This window comes from Alexandromys fortis, unplaced genomic scaffold, assembly GCF_014885135.2.
Source record: "Alexandromys fortis isolate MF-2015 unplaced genomic scaffold, M_Fortis_MF-2015_v1.1 scaffold_10, whole genome shotgun sequence".
In the NCBI taxonomy this organism is placed as follows: domain Eukaryota; kingdom Metazoa; phylum Chordata; class Mammalia; order Rodentia; family Cricetidae; genus Alexandromys; species Alexandromys fortis.
The window spans coordinates 8,948,373-8,970,391 of record NW_026067895.1 but is presented as its reverse complement, the minus strand read 5'-3'; the positions used below and the strand labels follow the sequence as shown (position 1 = coordinate 8,970,391).

Sequence of the window (22,019 nt, the reverse complement as noted above, 5' to 3'; positions counted from 1 at the left end):
AAACCATCACCAGCCTGTACAAATGGGATTCTGGGTCAAGGTTATGTGAGTACATTTTGTTCCGTGCTGGTGTGTGCTCTGGGCTGCTTCAGTCTTGAGATGGGGGATTGCGGGTGAACCTGTGTGCCTGATCTGAACACCCTTGCCTGATGTGTAGTTAATAAACAACAGTTGTGGATGTGTGCATGGGAGGGACTGGGGCAAGGGAGATGCTCCGTGAAAGAAACTCCTCTTTGCTGCGCTGGGTGGATGTACCCCGTTATACAAGTATACTTCAAGGGTGTCCCCAGTGAAGGATTACTTTGTTTCTTCTTTCCGGTGGTTTAGTGAACCATGCCATCCAGAGGCTGGGGTGGTTTCCAGTCTGTGTTTTGGCAACATTCTGGTTCTTTTAGTGTGTTGTTTTTAATTGAAGCATTGTTGTGCAACAAGAGAGCTTTCCCTCCATAGTTCCTCTTTGTGGAGTGAATGTTCCGGGACAGTCACTTGTTGATAATCATGTGACCAGCACTCGCAGGAGCCAAGGATTTAAGGACAGGACAGGGGCAGAGATGCACAGATGGTGACCAGACTTTTCTTAAAGAGAAGAAGAAAAAGGCGTGTGTGTGTCTTTGTGTGCCTGTCCGTCTGTGTATGTGCGTGTGGGCGCCATGTTGCCTGACTCAGGTGCAGGGAACTGAACTCGGGTCCTCTCAAGAGCAGCAGATTCTCTTAATTGCCATAATCGGGATTTTGATTTTTTTTAAGGGAAAAAAGAAGTTGGTATGTACAGGCAGACATATGTGGTGATGAGATTCCCGCAGGCTTCTCAGAAGAGATAACAGTAGGGGCTTGTAGAATGGCTATGAGTTCTCAGGCAGCTAGGAGGGTCATCGAGAGGAATGGGTACTTCAGTAAAGAGGGCACAGCACCAAGTTCAGGGTCTAGCCTGGATGGCCAAGGAAGGGCAGGGGTACCTGGAAAGGAAGTGTAGTGAGGGATCAGGGAAATGTGGAACCCAGGCTTTAAACTTGGGTTAGGAGATACACTCAAGGGTCTTGTCTGCTGTTTTGGAGTTTACCTGTCCCATGCAGATACTTGTGTGTGTCACAGACTGACTGACAGCAGACTGAGTGTATGGAACACTTGGTCAGAGATACTGATCTTTTTACTAACATAAATGGAAAGCACACACACACAGTGTCTTTGTTAGGGTTTCTATTGCTGTGAAGAGACACCATGACCATGGCAACTCTTATAAAGGAAAACATTTAATTGCAGTGGCTTACAGTTAAGAGATTTAGTCCATTATCATCATGGCAGGAAGCAAGGCACTATGTAGACAGACATGGTGCTAAAGAAGGAGCTGAGAGTTCTGTCTTACATCTTGACTGTAGGCAACAGGAAGTGGTCTGAGACACTGGGCATGGCTTGAGCATATAAGACCTCAAAGCCTGACTCCACAGTGACACTTCCTCCAATAAGGCCAACCCTACTCTAAGAAAGCCACACCTCCTAATAGTACCATTCCCTCTAGGGGCTATTCTTTTCAAACCACCACAGCCAATAAACATACTTTGTAGGCCTGTCAGACAATCCAGAGTGGTTTTGCTATGGTTTATATAAGCAGCAAGAATGGGAAATGTTTAACTAGCATTTTCTGGGCTGATGATGTATTTATCCTCACAGGTGATACTCTCTGGAATCATTGGATTGACAACTTGGAAAAGACCTATGATACTCCTGGTATGTACAGACTGTACAACATTACTCTTCATAAAACCTGAAGCCCGTTTAAGTAAACTTGAGATTCTTAAATGTCCTTGTTCATTAAAAGATAATTTGACAGTAGATACTTTAGAAGTAAGTGCTCCTTTAATAATGATGATGAAAGATGATAATCTTGATGGTTTATGGTTTGCTTTAAGCTCTGTGTACATCTAGAGTGATACAAATGTTTCTTGTTCCAGAATTAGATTCATTCTGAAGATATAGTTGAAAAAAAAAATCTGTTTAGGGCTAAGGAGATGCCATAGTGGGAAAGAGTGCTTGCTATGTAAGCAAGAAGACCTGAGTTCAAATCCTCCACAGCCACATGAGATCTGTTCATGGCCATGTATAACTATAACTCCATCACAGAGGGGTGGAGATAGGTGGATCCTGGGTGCAGGATGGTTGGTTGGGTTAGTTGGAATGGTGAGCATCAGGTTCACTTCAAAATAAAAGGTGGAGGATGGTGGAAGAGGACACCTGACATCCTCCTCTGGTTTCCATGTACAGAAGTACAGGTACACGCATGTGTGGGGATGATATAGTGAGTTCACTGTACCTATTGCCCGGCTCTTAACCCCACCACCCACATTCTCTGTTCTTCTTTGTCCCAAGCAGACCGCATGTATTAACCACAAATATATAACATTTTATTGTTAGAATAGTTTGGCTGGGCAACTTCATAATTTTGTTCCTCAGATTGGCTACATTGTCTCTTTAGCTCATTAATGTTAATTTTTTTTTAATAATGCAGACATTAGCTGATGATTTTATCCTTCTGTTGTAGAGCTAAAATTAATGTCCCAAAACGAACCATTCTACAGTGTCCAATGGCAACGCCAATGATCTGAGTGAGACTTTGTCCTTTGTTTTTACCTGGTGTGGGGCTGAGTTTAAGAGACAATGACAATAAACAAGTAAACAACAGTGGAGTCTACGTAACTGCCAAGTTCAAATAAAGTTTAGGAAATCTGACTTACATTGAAGAGTATTTAAAAACACATGGTAGCTTTTCGTATTACTTTTCTTTCATATCTCTTGATATAAGATTTAATTATTTCCAGAGTCATTTTTAAAAGTAGTTTGTTTTAGTTGGGTGGTGGTGGCAGCGTAAGCCTTTAATCCCAGTACTTTGGAGACAGAGGCAGGTGGATCTCTGTGAGTTCAAGGTCAGTCTGGTCTACAGAGTGAGTTCCAGGACAGGTTCCAAAGCTACACAGAGAAACCCTGTCTCAACCCCCCTCCCCTCCAAAAAAAAAAAGGTTTGCTTTATATGTGTGTGATGGAGGTTATAGTACAACCTTCTTGGCATCCTCAAGAGCTCTTGTCTACTTTGGGACCGTCTCTCACAGAACCTGGAGCTGACTAATTAGGCCAGAGTGGCTGGTCAGTGAGAGCTAGGTACCCTCCCGTCTTCCTACTCCAGCATATGCTATCATGACAGCCTTTTTTACCTGAGTTCTAGGGACCAAACTGAGGTCCTCCTGCTTTCATAACAAGCATTATACGGACTATCTTTCCAGCCCCAAGAGTCGTACAGGCTAGGTCATGGGCAGCCACTTATACTTTGACTCCATGGTGAAGCAGCATGAAGTGGAGTAGACGTGTCAGAGTCATGGGTCCCCACAGTGCTTTGAGAATCTTGAACTCCACATGTTTTCAGCTCCTCAAGTAACATGGGCTACATTTTATAACTCCATCATTTATTGCCTTTAATGAAACACCTTTAAAAATTGTAAGGAGTTAAGTTGCCAGTGTAGCATTTAATATGTTTGGAAGGCAGGGCAGGAGGGAAAGAGGTATTGGATGAGCCCATGGCTCATAGCTGAGGCATGGTTTGCCGCAGCTGTCTGGGACTAGTCTCTGCAGGAAATTTTTGGATGGATGGTGTTCTGTGTTTGTATTTGGCTAGAGGAACAACTTTTGCAGTACAGTTTTCTATATCACTGTTAAAATACTCAAGTTTAAAAAGCAAATGAAAAAAAACCTCCCCTGGTATTTGTATTCTAAAAATTCCAAATGATGGAAAGAATATGAGCATGTATCCTAAATAGAGTTCAAGAAAACACACACTAGAAGGCTTTTGTTCTTGAATTGCTATCATTTGGAAAGATGGCGTATATGTTCATTATTGGGCATTAACAAGTGTAGGTAAAAATGACCTTAATAAAAGTCATTTTCCTTAACTCCTTTTTACTCTATTTCTCATCATTGTTCAAAAAAAATCTATAGTTTTTTGTGAAGGGTATTTATTGTACCCAGTGTGGGGGTGTGGAAGATGGCGTGAAGATCTGTTTTTGAATATCTAGTTCCCACATACAAAAGGGGGGCGTGGCTGTGCATGCCTGCAACCCAACATTGGGGGGCAGATTTAGGCAGATCCTGTGGACTCATTGCCCAGGCAACCTTGCCAAAATGATGATCTTTCTATTCAGTGAGAGACCCTCCCTGGTCAAGGCATTATGGCAAAAAGTGATAGAGGAAGACCTTACTGTCCTTCTGTGGCTTCCATATGCATATACATGAACACATACACTGACATTCACATATATGAACCATACACACACACACCACATAGGACATACAACATGCAAACACCCGAAACAATTGTAACCAGTGTGTATATACCATCTTATGTTCTGCCCTTTCAGTTTTTAAATTTTTTTTATTGTTTTATTGTGTGATACATTTTTCTCTGCCCTCCTTCCTTACTCCCCTCTCCCCTTCTGTCCTCTCCCATGAACTCCGTGCTCCTAATTTACTCAGGAGATCTTGTCTTTTTCTCCTTCCTATTTAGATCCACGTATGTCTCTTTTAGGGTCCACTTTGTTATCTAGGTTCTTTAGGGTTGTGGATCGTAGGCTGGTTTTTCTTTGCTCTATGTCTAAAAGCTACTTACATTGAGTACATATTATATTTGTCTTTCTGGTCCTGGGTTACCTTACTCAATATGTTTTTTTTTTCTAGATCCATCCATTTGCCTTCAAATTTCAAGATGTCATAAATTTTTTTAACCATTGAGCAGTACTCTATTGTGTAAATGTACCACATTTTCTTTATCTATTCTTTGGTTGAGGGGCATTTAGGTTGTTTTCAGGTTCTGGCTATTATGAATAATGCGGCTATAAACATAAGTTGAGCACATGTCCTTATGGTATAATTGAGCTCCCTTTGGGTATATACCTAAAAGTGGTATTGCTAGGTCTTGAGGTAGATTGTTTCCTAATTTTCTGAGAAATCTCCATACTGATTTCCAAAGTGACTGTACAAGTTTGCACTCCCACCAGCAATGGAGGAGTGTTCCCCTTTCTCAACATCCTCTCCAGCATAAGTTGTCATCAGTGTTTTTGATCTTGGCCATTCTAACAGGTGTAAAATGAAATCTCAGAGCTGTTTTGAGCTACAGTAATGTAAACAGCCTGATATTGACATAAAAACAAACAGGAGGACCAATGGAATAGAATCGAAGAACTGGATATCAATCCACACACCTGCAAACATCTGATTTTTGACAAGGAAGCTAAAATTATAAAATGGAAAAAAGAAAACATATTCAACAAATGGTACTGGCATAACTGGATATCAACATGTAGATGAGTGCAAATAGATTCATGTCTATCACCATGAACAAAACTCAAATCCAAATGGATCAAAGACCTCAACATAAAATCAACCATACTAAACCTCATAGAAGAGAAAGTGGGAAGTACACTTGAATGCATTGGCACAGGAGACCTTTTCTAAATATAACCCCAGTAGCTCAGACACTGAGAGAAATAATTAATAAGTGGGACCTCCTAAAACTGAGAAGCTTCTGTAAAGCAAAGGACATGGTCAACAAGACAAAAACGACAGCCTACAGAATGGGAAAAGATCTTTGCCAACCCCACATCGGACAGAGGACTGATCTCCAATACAGAGTACTCAAGAACTTTAAAAGGACAAATAATCCAATAAAAAATGAGGTACAGACCTAAACAGATAACTTTCAACAGAGGAATTTCAGATGGATGAAAGACACCTAAGGAAATGCTCAACACTCTTAGCCATTAGAGAAATGCAAATTAAAACAACTCTGAGAGCCAGTTCAGTTTTTCCAAATTAGCATTAGTTAATATTGTTTCTCCATGTGTCTCCCACTATTGCTAAACAGCCTTCTATTGTATTTCCATTGCATCATTAATTTTTATCTTATAGTTGGGCATTTGGACTTTCATATTAGAGTGGTAGACGATCGTGTAAAGACTGTCACTCTGCCAATTAGTTTCTGTCAACTCGATACAAGCAAGTGACATCTGGAAAGAGGAAACTGTAGTTGAGAATATGTCCTCATTAGGTTGTCCTGCAGGCATGTGTGTTGGGCATTTTCCTGATTGATGATGGGTAAGGAAGCTCACTCTGGGCAGTGCCACCCCCGGGCAGGTGGCCATGGGTGCTATAGAAAGCAGGCTTAGCAAGACATGAGGAGCAAAGGTTCACGCCCCGACTTCCTTCAGTGATGGGTGTGATCTGAGAAGCATAAACTGAAATAAATCCTTTCCTTCTTATGTTGCCTTTGGTTAGCATTTTGTCACAGAAACAAGCACCTAGGCCAGTTGTAAAGCGTCAATCAATATTAACTTATAACAAATGATTTTTTTTTTAGGACTGTACTAGGCAATGCTGAGTCTGCCAGCCAATAAATTAAGTCACTATGCTACATGAAAAACCTGGGGTTTGCACAAATCTTATTAATGTAATGCTATAGCCAGGTGTGGTGATGCATGCTTGTAATACCAGCACTCAGGAGGCTGAGGCAGAACTGTGGAGCGTTCAAGACCTGTCTACGCTACATTGCAGAACCTCCTCTCACAAGGTGACCAGTGACTGAGAGATGGCTTAGTGTTTCTTGCAGAGGACTCAACTTCAGTTCCCAGCACTCCTCCTGCCACACACACATCACACTCGGACACACACACACACACAGAGTTAATAAAATAAAAAGCCTCTATCAAACAAGCAATTGTACACACAACCAGACACACACATACACTTTTGCTATCATAACCTGCATTAAATACATTATGTTAAGAAATAAAAATAATGTGTGCAGAAAGAAACCGGAAGTGCTTGTCAGATGTGCCTGGAATACTCCTGGCACCTCCTCTGGGCGATAAAACTCTTGGCCTTTGTGGAACATAGCTTCTTCTGTACTGAGGGGATAACTTTGGGATACTAGGAGTGGCTTTACTTCCCCCTCCCTTGGTGTATATTTCAACCCTCCCCCTTTCTTTCCTTCCTTTCTTTGTTGCCGGGCCTCCTCCCTTGCTTCCTGAGTGTTGGAATGTGCCAAGGGCTAACACTGGGAAGAGGCCTGCTCCATTAGCACCTTCTGTCGTCGTTTTTTTTTTTTTTTTTCAAGCCAGGGTCTCATGCTACCCAGACAAGCCTTCGACTTCATCTTTAACTAGGCTGCCTTGCTCTCTGCATGCTACTGCCTCTGAGCCCCAGGGCTGGGAATTTGGGTCTATTCCGGTGCACGTGCTAGGGCAGTGTTTTGCAGACCCGGGCTCTGTTGCCCAGGTTTGACACCTCTTGGCTTCAGCCGTTGTTCACATACTGGGCACTGTCTGCCTTGGGTCTTTCTTCCTCTAGCCGGGTGCTTGGCTGCCCCCCCCCACCCCCCACTTTGGCTCTCAGCTCAGCAGTCACACCCTCAAGAAGTGGTTGCCCCAAAGACTGCTTCCTGTTCTCCAGAGCTGAGTGTAGTGACCTAGTCCCAGACCACTGCAGGCAGTCTGCTTAGGGTTTCTCCTTTGTCTCTCTAGGAGATGGTTGACAAGGACAGGAGCCTCTCCACTTGCCCCTTCCATCTCTAGGGTCAGTTCTAATTCGCTCATATGCTTTTGGGACCTGTGTAGGTTGGGGCAAGGTTGGCCCACGTCCAGTCCCTTGTGAGGCCACCTGTCCTCATTTTCAGTTGTGTCTACACTAGCCCAGAACACATGAGTGTCCCTGTGTCAGAAGCAGTTCTTTGTGTAGCCTCCCCATGATGGTCGTCATGATTACTTCAGGCTGTTTATCAGCTTGAACAAGTGAGGGTCAGTGTGTCCCAGTTCCTTCAAACTCAGGCTTTCATAAGAACCCAGCATTTCACTTATTGAATACTCCTCTTCTTAAGGAAGAGTGCTCACGTGTTCCGTACAATAATAATATTGGAAAATAGGTCTTAAATACTGTAGTTGTCAGTAGGGCCAGGCATGTGCCTTTGTGTGGTAGTGTAGTAGACTTTTCCACAAAAGACGAACATTTCCCACGTTTAAAGTGTATTCTTATTTTTCTACTGTTTATCCCTGTTGGATTTTACCCAAAATGTCTTGTAGTTGTTTAAAAATCAGACCCTGTTCTAGAAATGGTCTCAAAAATTGTCCTGTAAATGGAACTGTCTTAATGACATGGTTTCCGTTGGTGGTGTGTTAGTAAGGATCCGCGTTATGGGCGCCCAGCTGACTGCTACAGCTTCGGTTGCTTGTGAAGTGCTAATTGGGACTGTTGGTCCTTTCTTGTCAGTTTGGAATAGACAGGATGCGTATGACCTTCAAAGCGGTGTAAGAAGGATGCTGTTCTTTAATGATCCAAATGAAGGCTTGTGGCCAGGCCACGGCTCAAGCCTGACAGCCTGAGTTTGATCCCCAGGATTCACTTGGTGGAAGGACAGAATGTAGTCTTACAGGTTGTCCTCTGACCTCCACATGCGTGGAATTCATCATGTAGACTAAGTTGCCTTGAACTCAGCAGAAATCTGCCTGCTTCTTCTTCCTGAGTACTGGGATTAAAGGTGTGTGCCACCATGCCCAGCAGGTTCCAGAGGTCCCCTAGATCATACCCCACACCAAGGACAAGCGATGGTAACTACAGTGGCTATTTCAAAGGACCTTTCTATTGCTCTAACTTTGTTATTATAGTTGTTAGAACAGAATGGCTTCTGTTCTACATTCCTCCCTTCATTTACTCAATAAGTTAGGCTCAGGAAGGGGCTCTATTCCAGAAAGCCAATTGAGATCAGGGGCCCTTCATCTGTTATGAGAATCATAGGAAGCTTACATACTTGTTCAGAGTGATCATTGACTAACCCGCAAGCTAGAAAGAGCTGTGTCATCCTCCTTCCTCACTCCCTCGGTCCCTCCCTCCTTTCCACCATCCCTCCCTCTGTCCCTCCTTCATTTCCTCCATCCACCCCTCCTTTCCTTCCTTCCTTTCTTCCTTTTTCTTTCTTGTTGTCATTTTGAGATAGAGCATCATATATCCAAAGATGGCTTTAAACTTCTGTTCCTCCTGTGTTCACTTTCTGGGTACTAGGACGATAGGCGTGTGCCACCATGCAAAGAACCTCCTGATGTCATGGAGAACTGTAATCCATCACATGCAAGTGAGGATTCTCTCCATGAGACAGATGAGCTCTGAGGCGCTTTGGCCCTAGGCTAGTTCATTCAAATGCGTTTTGTGGCTGTACATAATTTGGAATGAACCCTTATTATTTCACAGTGCATAAAACCTTTGATTTAATGCTGACACATTACCACTAATTATTAGGTCCCTGTGGGGGAATCTCTTAATTTATATGTCTGTAAAATAGGCGTTTTAACTTAGAACAATATTTTGAGTCCTTCATGATATACTATTAGAGATTTCCAGAACCTTCCCTAGTTATTTTGATGATATTTTAATTTCGGATGGGCATTTCAACAGACCATCGTAAGCTCCCTTTGAATAAGTTGTAATTCAGTAATCATACACTGCTCTCTCTCGTTGACATTTTGAGATAGAATATAATGTATCCAAAGATGAATTTAAACTTTTGATCCTTCTGCCTTCACTTTCTGGCCACTGGGACTATAGGCGTGTGTCACCATACATGATTTTATTTGGTGCTGGACATTGAATCTTGGCTTTCATGCACACTAGGGAAGTATTCAACAAGTGAGTTGTGTTCCTAACACCTCCCTCTATTGCATAGTGTCCGCATAGCTGGGTATGGTGATGCTCAAATTTCAGCTTCTTGGGAGATGAGGCAGGAAGATCACAAGTTTGAGGCCAACCTGGGTAACTTATGGTAGAGTGCTTACTGACTAGGCTCTAGGCTCTAAGTCCAGTACACTGTAACACACACACACACACACACACACACACACACACACACACACACTCACACACACACACACGGAGTAGGTAGGTAAGGTGTTCTTTCTCTTCAAAATTATTAATGGTACATTCTTGTATGTCTGTAATGCTTAAGAATTTTCCAGGTAAGTGGGGGAGTCTCTGACTCTTTTGCCTGCTTTTGGGACCCTTTGGGTTGCCTTGTCCAGCCTTGATAAGAGGGTGTGTACCTAGTCTTATTGTAACTTTTAATGCTATGTTTGGGTGAAATCCCTGGGAGACTTGCCCTTTTCTGAAGGGAAACCGAGGAAGTGGATCTGGGGGAGCAGAGAGATGGGGGGGAAGGGGCTGGGAGAAGAGGGTAAACTGTGGCCAGGATATAACATATGAGAGAAGAATTAAAAAAAATTACCAGGTTCTTTAGCATACAGATTCTCATGAGATTTATGTCACTCTGGTTTGTAGAAAAGCGGAGGGACTAACTGGCATCTCCACTTCCCAGTTAGAGGATACATTATTAGAAAGAACCGCCATGGTCTGGTCCTTCTTTCATGTTCTTCCCATTGTCCTGTTTCACAACCTCTTTGGTTAGCAAAATGGAGGACACCTCCTCTGTGCTGACAGTGACTTATTTTGGGCATGAAATCTAAATTAAATAAGTCGTTTTCTTACTCTTGTTTGTACAATTCCTTTTAAGTCTTGGACTGACAAAAGCTTGGGAAATTTTATTTTTTAAAGATCCAGACAATAATGACAAAGGCAGCAGAAGGATCCCGTTTGCTTCTTGGACCTCTTCCTTCCTTCCTTCCTTCCTTCCTTCCTTCCTTCCTTCCTTCCTTCCTTTCTTTTTTTTTTTGAGACAGGGTTTCTCTGTAGCTTTTGGAGTCTGTCCTGGGACTAGCTCTTGTAGACCAGGCTGGCCTTGAACTCACAGAGATCCACCTGCCTCTGCTTCCTGGGTGCTGGGATTAAAGGCATGCGCCGCAACCACCCGGGGGCCTGTTATTTTCAACGAGTAAGTGGCCCAGGAAATGGTGGACTGAGGCCTCTCACTTGTACAATGGGAATACAGCTGTCCCTCGGGATTATAATGAAGAAAAGGTATAAATGCACATTGACATCGAATTGATAAATGGAATTCAGGGCAAGCATATTATATAACAAATCATCATGAGGAAGCTTCCAAGGAGAGCCCACCTCTTGCTTTGCTGTGTGACTACAGACTCACTTGGGCCTGGCTGAGGCTGCTGGGTTCAGGCCATAGAGCTTTTCTTTTCTTTGTGATCGATCACCTTTGGGAGTGGTGTCTGGGGAAGACCCTGGGGAAGAGGCCTGCAGTCACTTCCTGGGTGGAATCTAGATCCGGGCGGTGCCCCGCTTTTCACAGTGACCTAAGCCAGTGTGGCTGCATTCCAACGATCAGGCAGGGTTTGATAGCACCAGGTTATTATCGAAGCTTAGAGGTAACTGTTCTGCTAAGCCAACGAAAGGGAGTCTTCCATCAAATTCTGCTATAAATACTCATGTGCATTAGCTACCAGACCAAAAAACAATCACACACCTCCTGGAGACACAGAGCTAAGGTTTTATAACAGCTGCATGGAACGGAGCACACAAGCGGTGTTGCTGCAGCCTCTTGTCTCGGCCACCGTGGTTGATCCTCTGAGAGCCCGTAGATCAAACACAAACACTTTGTCTCTTTCATCTACTTCAGTAGGAGAAATGCTTCTTTGCCAGCAGATCTCAGAAAGGATGAGGAAACAGGGGTCATTTTAAGGTTCTAGCTGGGGTTGTGGTTGGGCTATCTCAAGATGAATTTTACAAGCCAAGGTTTGGGATTGTCCAGAATCTGGATGTGTCAGAAGAGCTATGGGCTGGCTAGCCAGAGAAGGGTCTGGACACAGAACTTGACCTGTGAGCCGCTAAGTCATGGTACATACGTGGATAATTGGTTCACAGCCTTGCTTGTGAGAACCAAGCGTTACCCAGAGGAAGCTGCTAGATTGTTTTTGTTATTTTTAGTAATGTTCAAACTGTTGTCAGAAATGGATAGCCCAACCCAGAACTAGTCAGCTGAGGGACAGGGATTGAGACGCAGCTCAAGAGTGGAGTGTCTGAAATGAGAGTTGGCTGACTCAGGGGCAGGAGCTTATGTGGGCTTTAGTCGTCTGTACAGGTTTCCCTGAGAGCCAGTTGTTACATCGTTCATATTAGTGGAGTAAGCTGGTGATTTCACTAGCCAGCTCACTCCCACATGTGCCATTCTGTTTTAGTGAAGACACCTACTGTCGTTGGAAGGTAAAATATAGGCAGGCTTCTGGAGTTTGGCTGTTCTGATGAGTGCTGCCTGGTGGTCCTGGAATGTGAGTTCCTGACTGTCCTTCAGGTGTAGCTGGGCCAGCGGGTATGTCCACACAGTCAGCGCTGGAGCAGGACAGACAAACTAGACCTCCTTCCAGTCCCTTGTCCTGGCCTTCTAGGGTCTCATGGACTGTCGCTATTTCTGAAATGACTTTGAGGGAAGTCAGCTGCTGTGGGAGCGCCTTCTGCTCCTTCAGCCAATAGCCTTTAAAATACCAGCCCACTTGGGCGTGGTCTCTTATACTATTAAGGCAGCTGTAAAGGCTGCTGGACTCTGCTCCTGTTCCTTGTTCCTGCAGAGGACTGTTATCTAGGACAGTGATCTGTAAGTGTCCCCTAAATAAAGAGCCCTTTATTATTCATAATTCTGAACTAGTGTGGGATTATTTTGTGACTTCCACCATCATGCAGCTTCTGAGTGATTTGGGGCAAGAAGAGAAACAACTTGGGTTGGAGGACATCTTCATATAAGTCACTGGTCTGTGAGGAGTTACACATAATACAGAGAGTGCCATTGTGTGGGCTTTTTTTTTTTCTAAAACCAATGACCCATCCCACTGTGTTGCTCTAACAAGTGAAGCCCAAGGAGGGAGGGTTTGATTTGGTTCCCATTCCCAGGGTCCAGTTTATTATATTGGGGAAGTGATGGCATCAGGAGCTTGAGGCAGCTGGTCCCCTTCTGTCTGCTGTCAGGAAGCAGCCATAGGGAAGGGTCACCTACATTTAGATGAGGTCTCCCCATCTCAATACACTTAGTCAAGAGGATGCCTCACAGGCATGCCGAGAAGTCTGTCTCCTCAGGGATTCTAGGTCTTAACCAGTTGACAACATTAACTACTTGGGGAATCAGTTTAAATGCTTGCATTTGCATGGGCATTTTCTAAAAAGATTTTCAGGAAACTGGGGTAGACTGGGGATGGAATGAGGGAAGACTTACTTTCTGAATTGTTTTGGAAACACTGTGTTGTACAGAGTTACCCATAGTTTAGTCCTTGGCTTTGCAGCATCTTCAGCATCTTAGCCTTGGTGTCTCCACATCAGTGAGTCCCGTGAGAAACAGGCCATCCCTCCTGCAGTGGAGGCTCTAAGGCCACACATTTTCCCTTCTGAGGAGCAGAGCCTGTGGATGAGGCTGTGACCCTGCCACCCGCTGGAAAGAATGCTGATGCCCACGTGGAGCAGCCAGAACACTCCAGAACCCGTGAGTGGAGGGCAGCAGAAGTGCCAAGGTTGGTGCCAAGGGGCCTGATTTTCCTGTAAGGCCTTGATAGAGATCCCAGAATTCAGTAGCCTTGGCTCTTTCTCAGGTTCTTGTGGATTTTGCGAGCTACCTGATAGCCTTGCAAGAAATGCCTTCCATAGTTAAGAAGCTGAGTTAGCTTCTCTTGTTAGGAGTATAATTAAGAACTCTGGCTTTATATGGCAGTGATTTCCCCTCATGAATTTAATATTAACTTTATATATATATATACTATATATTAAAATATTAAAATTCAAGTGCAGATCTACTTTAAAGTACTAAACATTTATGGTAACTCTGTGAGGAGAAGGAGTTCCAGGGGTGTTGATACTGGACAGTATCATTGTGTGCCTTGGTTAGGTGGGATAGGGTGGATAAGTAGTGTAAGGGCTTGGGTGATTGTGATAAGAAGTTGTACCGCAAAGATGCCTCGGGGGGCCTGTTAGAGCCCTTTAGTGATGAGAAAGGATTGTGTGTATTAGTGATATTCCTCATGCTATTGGAGGTCCAGGTCTGTACTGAGTCCCCTTAGTAGTTGTGAAATCCTGGGCATGATAGACTGCCTCTCTGAGATTAAGTCCCATATACTTGACCTTTATCTCTGCCTGTAAATATTTTATCTGTCTGTATTTCAAACACACCGCACTCCTGTGACATTGTATAATTTACAAAATGCCTTTTAAACAGGGGATTCAATGTTTAATCTTCACTGTCAACTTAACTGGGCTTAGAATCACCTAGAAGATTGAGATACATCCTTGGATGTTTCCAGAGGATTGCATAAGGGGGAAATCAGTCTAAATGTGTGGCATCCACTGGACACACACTAGAGTCATCTGGGCAGAGGGAATCTCAACTGCAAAAGTGCCTAAAATTGGCCTGTAGGCAAGTCACTGAGGTATTCTCTTGATTAGTGATTTCTCTAGGAGGGTCCGGCCAGCTGTGGGCAATGACACAGCTGTCCCTGGATGGTGTAAGAAAGAGCGCTGAAAGTGAGGCAGGGAGCAAGCCGGTGAGCAGAGCTCCTCATGGTCTCTTCCTTTTATTGAGAATAGATTTTTTTCCTCACACAGTGTATCCTGATTACAGTTTGCCTGCCGTTTGCACCTCCTGTGGTCTTCCCTACCTCCCTTCCCATCCAGATCCATTCCCTTTCTGTATCTCACTAGAAAACCGAGGCTTCTAAGGGATAATAATAAAACCAAACAACAAGTAACACATCAAAATTGTATAACACCAGCAGAAGGAAAGGAGCCCAAGAGCAGGCACAGGAATCAGAGACCCACTCATTCACATACCCAGGAGTCTCATAAAAACATTGACCTGGAAGCCATTGCTTGTACCCAGAGGACCTGGTGCGGACCTGTGCTCATTGCCACAGTCCCTGTGAGTTCCTGTGAGCTTGGATCATGTTGCTTCCCCAGGCCTTGTTTTCTTGGTGTCCTCCATCCCCTCCGGCTCTAACACTCATTCTGCCTCCTCTTCTGTGGGGTTCCCTGAGCCCTGAGAGGAGGGATTTGCTGGCAACATCACTTTTAGGGCTGAGTGTTCTGAGGTCTCTCACTCTCGTGGCTGTGGGTCTCTGTATTTTTCCCCCCATCTATTATAGGAAGAAACGTCTCTGATAATGACTGAACAAGGCAAAGTCAAATGTCCCTAAGTCAAATTAGACCTTGGTTCCTTATGTAAGCCTTGTGTCACCATTACACTAGCAGGGACGTCATTTTAGATCAAAATGTTTGTGGCTGGTTCGGTGAACACATTTTTCTTTTGGTGATATTTAGAGTACGTTCTTATACAGAAAACACTAGATCATGGATGGACCATGTTGTCACCAGCTCAACTTTCCTATGGTCAACAAGTTGTGTAGGTGCTGTCTTTAGTTATCAGTTTGTGAGGAGCAATTTATAGTCTTGGCAATAGCCTGGGGTTGTTTGGGGGTTTCCATGGGACGGACCCCTTTGACCAACAACTCGATTAGATGTAACCCAGTTCTGGTACTGGAAGCTTCATTTGGTGACAAGAGATGGCCATTTGAGGGTCTGTCTCCCTTATTGTCTGGCTGTTTCAGTTAGATCACCTTTGTATTTATATTTATATATATTTTGGAAATCTTATATTATTTTTAGGTTTGTATACTACTCCTCAAATGTCCTTAATTTTTGCTGTCTCTCTCTGTATTCCCTCTCATCCCCCTTTCCTCTCCTCTTCCCCACTTGAGGTTCCCATTCCTGCCACCCCACCCAATCCGTTCATAACTGTCTAGTTCTCTTTCCTAACGAGATCTACCTGTCCCCACTAGTCCCTTGCTCTATACCTAACCTATGTGGTTATCATTGACTTAGCTGCTAACATCTACATATAAGTGAATACATACCATGTTTGTCTTTCTGGGTCTCGGACACTTCACTCAGGGTAATTTTTTTCTCATTCCATCTATTTACCTGCAAATTTCATGATTTTATTTTTTAATGGTGGAGTACTAAATATTTCATTGTGTAAATGTAACACATTTTCTTTATCATTCCTCTGTTGTGGGACATCTAGGTTGTTTCCAGTTCCTGGCTGTTAGAAATAGAGCAGCAATGAACATGGTTGAGCAAGTGTCTCAGTGGTAGGATGAAGCATCCTTCAGGTATATGCCCCAGGTAGATTGGTTCCCTTTTCCTGAGGAACTGCCACACTGATTTTCATAGTGATTGTGCAAGGTCGCACTCTCATCAGCAAAGGATGAGTGTTCCCTTTACTCCACATCCTTGCCAGCATGAGCTGTCAGTTTTGAAAATTGATCTTAGCCATTCTGATACGTGAAGGATACAATTTCAAAGTACTTTTGGCTTCCATTTCCAAGATGGCTAAGGATTTGAGCATTTTAGTGTTTCTCAGCCATCAGAGTTTCCTCTTCTGAGTATTCTGTGTAGATTGTTACCCCATTTTTTATTAATTAAATTTATTCATTTATTTTATATCCTGATCTCAGTTTCCCCTCCTCTCATTTCCTTCCCTCAATCCACTCTTCCTCTGTTTCTATCCAGAAAAGGGGAAAACCTTCTGTGGATATCAACAAAGTTATAACATATAAATCATATCAAGTTACCTCAGGACTCAGTTCTGCCCTTATTTTAAGGTAGGCAATGCGACCCACTATGAGGAATAGGTTCCTGGAAACCAGCCAAAGCATTAGGGACAGCCCCTGTTCCCACCACTAGGGGTCCCACAAGTAGACCAAGCTACCCAACTGTTCCTTACATGTAAAGGGTCTAGGCTGGTCCCATGCGGGCTCACTGACTTGTGGGACCAGGCTCTGTGAGCTCCTATGTGCTTAGGTTAGTTGTTTCTGTGGGTTCTTTTGTGATGTCCTTGACTCCCCTGGCCTCTCCCTTCCTCTCTTCAGCAGGATTCCCTGAGCTTGGCCCAATGCCTGGCTGTGGGCTGCATCTTTTTCCATCAGTTGCTGGATGAAGCCTCTCTGATGACAGTTGGGGTAGTCAGCAATTTATGAGTATAGCAGAATATCGTTAGGTATCAGTACATTGACATTTTTTCCCCTCCAATCATATTTGGTTCTACCCTAGGTCTCCAGGACACCCAGCCTCTGGATCTGGCACTCCAGGCAATGTCAAGAGGGTGGGCTTACTCTGTGGTTGTACCAGTTGTTGGTTGGCTATTTTCAAAATCTCCGCATCTTCCTTACGTAGCACCTGCCTTTCTACTTCTCTTTGGCAGGACAGACTGTAGGTAAAAGGTTGTGTGGATAGGCCGGCTGGGTCACAAGAGAAGGCCAGTTCAGGCTACACATCCACTATTGCTAGGAGTCTTAGCTGGGGTCGTCCTTGTAGTTTCCTGTGCACCAGGTTTCTACATGACCTCGAAATGCCCCCTTTCCAGTTATCTCTTTTAGTATTCCCCACCTCTGTCCACTCCCAAACTGTATTCCTCACAGTCCCACCTCCAACCACTTCCACTACGTCCGTGAGATCTCTTCTATTTCCCTATCCCCAGGAGATCCATGCATCCCCTCTTGGGTCCTCCTTGCTACCTAGCCTCTCTGGATCTGTGGATGGTAGCAAGGTTATTTACTTTACAGCTAATATCCACTTATAAGTGAGTACATTCCATGTTTGTCTTTCTGGATCTGCGTTACCTTACTCAGGATGATTTTTTTGTCTAGTTCCATACATTTTCCTTCACCGAGTATATATATGTATAAATGTACCACATTTTCTTTATCCCTTCTTCAGTTGAGGGGCATCTAGGTTGTTTCCAGGTTATGAATAAAACTGCTATGAGCATAGTTGAGCAAGTGTCCTTGTGGTATTGAGCATCCTTTGGGTATATGCCCAAAAGTGGTCTTGAGGTTGATAAATTCCCAATTTTCTGAGAAACCACCATATTGGTTTCCAAAGTAGCTGTACAAGTTTGCACTCCCACTAGCAGTGGAGGAGGGTTCCCCTTGTTCCACATCCTCCCCAACATAAGCTGTCATTGGTGTTTTTGATCTTAGCCGTCCTGACAGGTATAATAGAATCTCAGAGTTGTTTTGATTTGCATTTCTCTGATGGCTAAGGATGATGGACATTTCCTTAAGTGTCTTTCAGCCATTTTAGATTCCTCTGTTGAGAATTAATCTGTCTTTAATTTCTTCCTTTATTTCTTCCTTGACCCATTGATGATTCAGGTGAGCATTGTTTAATTTTCATTAAACAATGTTTAAATGTTTAAAATCCATTTGTGGGATTTCTGAAATTAGTGTTGCTGTTGAATTCTAATTTTAATTTATGGTGATCTGATAAGATACATGGGATTATTCCAACTTTTTTGTATCTGTTGAGGTTTGCTTTGTTACTTAGTATGTGCTCAATTTTTGAGAAGGTTTTATGAGGTACTGAGAAGAAGGTATATTCTTTTGTGTTTGGATGGAATGTTCTATTTGAGTCATAACATCTGTTATTTCCTTTTTTCTTTGTTAACTTTCTGTCTGACCGACCTGTCCAGTGGTGAGAGTGGGGTGTTGAAGTCTCCCACTATAGTGTGTGATTTAAGCTTTAGTAGTGTTTATTTTACATATGAGGGTGCCCTTGTATTTGGGCATAAATAGATTTAACATTTTCTTTGACTGAGGTATTCACTTCTTCTATCTTGTCATCAATACCTGAGATTCTTTCTTCCATCTCTTTTATTCCATTGGTGAGGCTTGTCTCTGAGGTTCCTGTTCGAGTTCCTAAAATTTTCATTTCCATATTCCCCTTAGCTTGAGTTTTCTTTATTAATTAATTCTATTTCCACTTTCTGGTCCTGCACTTTTTTTCCATTTCCTTTCACTGTTGGTTTATATTTTCATAGATCTCTTTAAGGAATTTATTATCTCCTCCTTAAGGAACTGTATCATATTCATAAAGGCCGTTTTTAAGGGTTTTGTTGTTTCTCAGTCGCGTTACAATACTCAGGGCATGCTGTGGTAGGGTAGCTGGGCTCTCCTGGAGACGTTTTGCTTTTCGAGGCTGTTACACCATCCAGATCTTGCCTGTACACCCCTTCTACGACAGAGAAATCCATCCATGGTGCTTGCAGTGTGTGCGCGATGTGGATGGTTCTGTCCTAGGGAGCCAGGAGAAGATAGTTTCCCATTCACCTGAGGAGAGGTAGATACAGTTTCTCCTGCATCCTAGAGGTCTCTGACAATCTAAGCAGGGTTTGCAAAGCTGTTACTGAAAACCCATTCTGCAGTCCTTAGCTGAACTCTGCTCTCCCTCACCCCCTCACCTCCCCACCTCCCCTGCTCTGCCTATAAAAGGATTAAGGCTTAAAGAGACAAATGTTATGGAGGAAGTTACTGGATTGTGGTGGCATTATGAGTTCCCCATCCCCCAGGGGGTACTTAGAGATAAGCACTTGGAGACCTGATATGGGTCCCTTGGTGTTTGACTGTTCTAGCCTTGTGCCAAAAAAGGCTGGTTGGAATGCCCTGTGGCTTCAGTTGGGAAATAGCTGTGTAGTCACAGCCCGGGCTCTAGCAAACTGCTTGTAGCTGGCTGACTAGAACTGCAGGAGAGTGAAGTGAGGGCCCTGGAGGAGTGGGGAGACCACAGGTGAGGGAGGCTGGGCCTGCACTGCTGATGCCAAGACAGAGAGACTATGGTCCAGCAATAGGTGTCCCGGAGGAGCCTGTAGGGGCTTCGTTGGTGGAGTGTCTGCAGCCGTGCTAAGACGGATGAAGATCCTTAGATGATTGATAATGAGACATTATTGATCACAGCAGGCTGAGACCTAGACAAAGACAGAGGAAGTAGGACATGCAGTTGCCCCATGCCATTCCCACAGCCATGCTTAGTTCCCACAGTCATGGGCCCAGTGCCAAGGAGAAAAGCCAAAATTCAAACGAAATCCCGAGCTACCACTGGGACACAAATATGGGCATCTTAAGGACCTAAGTGTTAATTATGACTTAAAGTGACCAGAGCTCATTTTTCATCTTGCACTGGAAGGAAAGTCAAGGGCCTAGCCCCGAATTTCATCTAAACAGACGAGGTGGCAAAGCTCACAGAGCGGCTGCCACCAACACTGGGAAGGCACAGGTGACCTGTTTCTCTCAAGCCCCAATTGTAAGCATTGTTTCCTGTGGTTGGGAGCATGATGGGCAGAGAGCAGGAGATGCAATCCTGTGTCCCTCAGGCGAGCAGTGTTCTCAGCAGCCAAGCCAAAGCGCATTAATATTCTTGTCTATTCTTCACTCTGCAGATGTCATATTTTCATTGGCTTCTGTTTTGGACCATGACTTCTAGTAATTACTTTTCTTCTGCTTTGTTAAAATACCATGACCAGAGGCCACTTAAGGGCGAGAGTTTATTTTGGCCTATGGCTCCTGCAGGATAAGAGCCCATGGTGGCAGGGTGACGTGACAGCCAGCAACAAGCATGGCAGTAGGAACGAGAAGCCGAGAGATCACATCATTAGCCACAAACACAAAGGGTGAACCGGAAGTGTGGTTAGTCTATGAACCCTCAAAGCCCACCCCAAGTGATATACATCCTCCAACGAGGCCGCACCTCCCAAATATCCTACAGTCTCCTACATCAAGCAGGGACCAAATGCTTAAATACCCGAGCCTGTGTCTTCCTGGGAACATCAACTTTTTGTTCTAGTTTGGACTTAGCTGTTTTCTAGGTGTCTGTGTAGATAGCATGTATGCCTTCTCGTTATGATCTTAAATGACAGACATTGTTTCTCAGATACTAGGTATTATTTTCTTCTGAATTCCTCTTTCATTTTGCCAGAGAACATCCTCAGATAATAATGTTTAGAAAGTAGTGAGGGAAGAGAATCCACTCAGGGACTGATTATTTGGTGTAACTTTGTCTTCCCCTTCTACTTGCGTGATTTGGCTGGCTATGGAACCCTGCATTCAAAATAACCTCTGGCCCAAACTTTAGAGTCACTGCCTGATCCCCCCCTCCGCCTGTTATTTTTACATAGAGGAGAAACTTGATGTTAAACTTCTTACTTCTCAGGGTCTGTCTGTTCCTGAGGAGAAACTCTTAGAGTCTTTCTCTACCTTAATATCTATCATTTAATGTTCAGAAAAATAAAATTATGATGTCTAAGAAAATATAAAATGAACAGTTGTTCAAAGGTCATCTGAGAAACTAAGTATTCACTTCAACATTAAGAGAAAGTGGTGGGGGTAGGTAGAAAACTGGTTAACAAATAGAAATGCCGTGAACTGTCGTCACCTTTGAGGTTTTCTGATGTATCAGACAGAACTTGTTTTAGTTTCTACTGAAATAAAACCTAGAATGTCAGCACCTTGCAGAGGTCTGAAGTAGTCCATTGAGTGAGCGTGGAGTCGACTTGACTTCTTTCTCCTGATCTGAAGTTTCTGACAGCCCATTGGCGTTGTCAAGGTCACTCCAGGTGAGCAGTGAGCGTGCTCTCTCCTATGACTTCAGAATAGTCGGTGAAAGATTCATGTGACCTGAAGAGAAACCAGAGTGGCAGTGAACTCTTAATTTGAAGATGCATTTTTTAAGCACTATTTTTTCCACTATTTTCATGATTATTTCCTTCTCTGATTGATCTAGCTTCTTTCCTTCATTTTAATTTTTTCTTTTCTTTTTCCTTTCCTCTCCTCTCCTCTTCTTTTCTTTTCTTTTCTTTTCTTTTCTTTTCTTTTCTTTTCTTTTCTTTTCTTTTCTTTTCTTTTCTTTTCTGACAGGGTTTCTCTGTAGCCCTGGATGTTCTGGAACTCACTCTGTAGACCAGGTTGACCTTGAACTCAGAGAGATCTGCCTGCCTCTGCCTGCCAAGTGCTGGGCTTAAAGGGGTGTGCCGCCACCACCACCTGACTGCTCCTTCTTTCTTGAACATCAGATAATCATATAGCCCAGTATAAACTAGGTCCTTTTGGATTTCATTTTTCTTTCATAATTTTTTCTTAATTTTTCAAAATTTCAGTTTTAATTATTTGTGTTCTCTACTTTGTTTTTTGAAGATTTATTTTTACTTGTGTGTGTGTATGTGTGTGTGTGTGTAG

General features: G+C 43.5%; 1 protein-coding gene across 3 annotated transcripts in view; it reads left to right on the top strand.

The window, feature by feature from the left end:
* The window catches only part of Entrep1 (endosomal transmembrane epsin interactor 1), a 66,014-nt gene that overhangs the window by 9,658 nt on the left and 34,337 nt on the right, over window positions 1-22,019 (top strand). Inside the window, exon 2 of one of the 3 annotated variants that reach the window (XM_050160599.1) lies at window positions 1,669-1,725. The exons of 1 other annotated variant lie outside the window; for it this stretch is intronic. In XM_050160599.1, coding sequence (XP_050016556.1) covers window positions 1,669-1,725 — 57 coding nt within the window. Of the gene's footprint in view, window positions 1-1,668; window positions 1,726-6,493; window positions 6,605-22,019 lie in introns of those variants that run through there. One more of the 3 variants, XM_050160613.1, reaches the window with a different exon arrangement.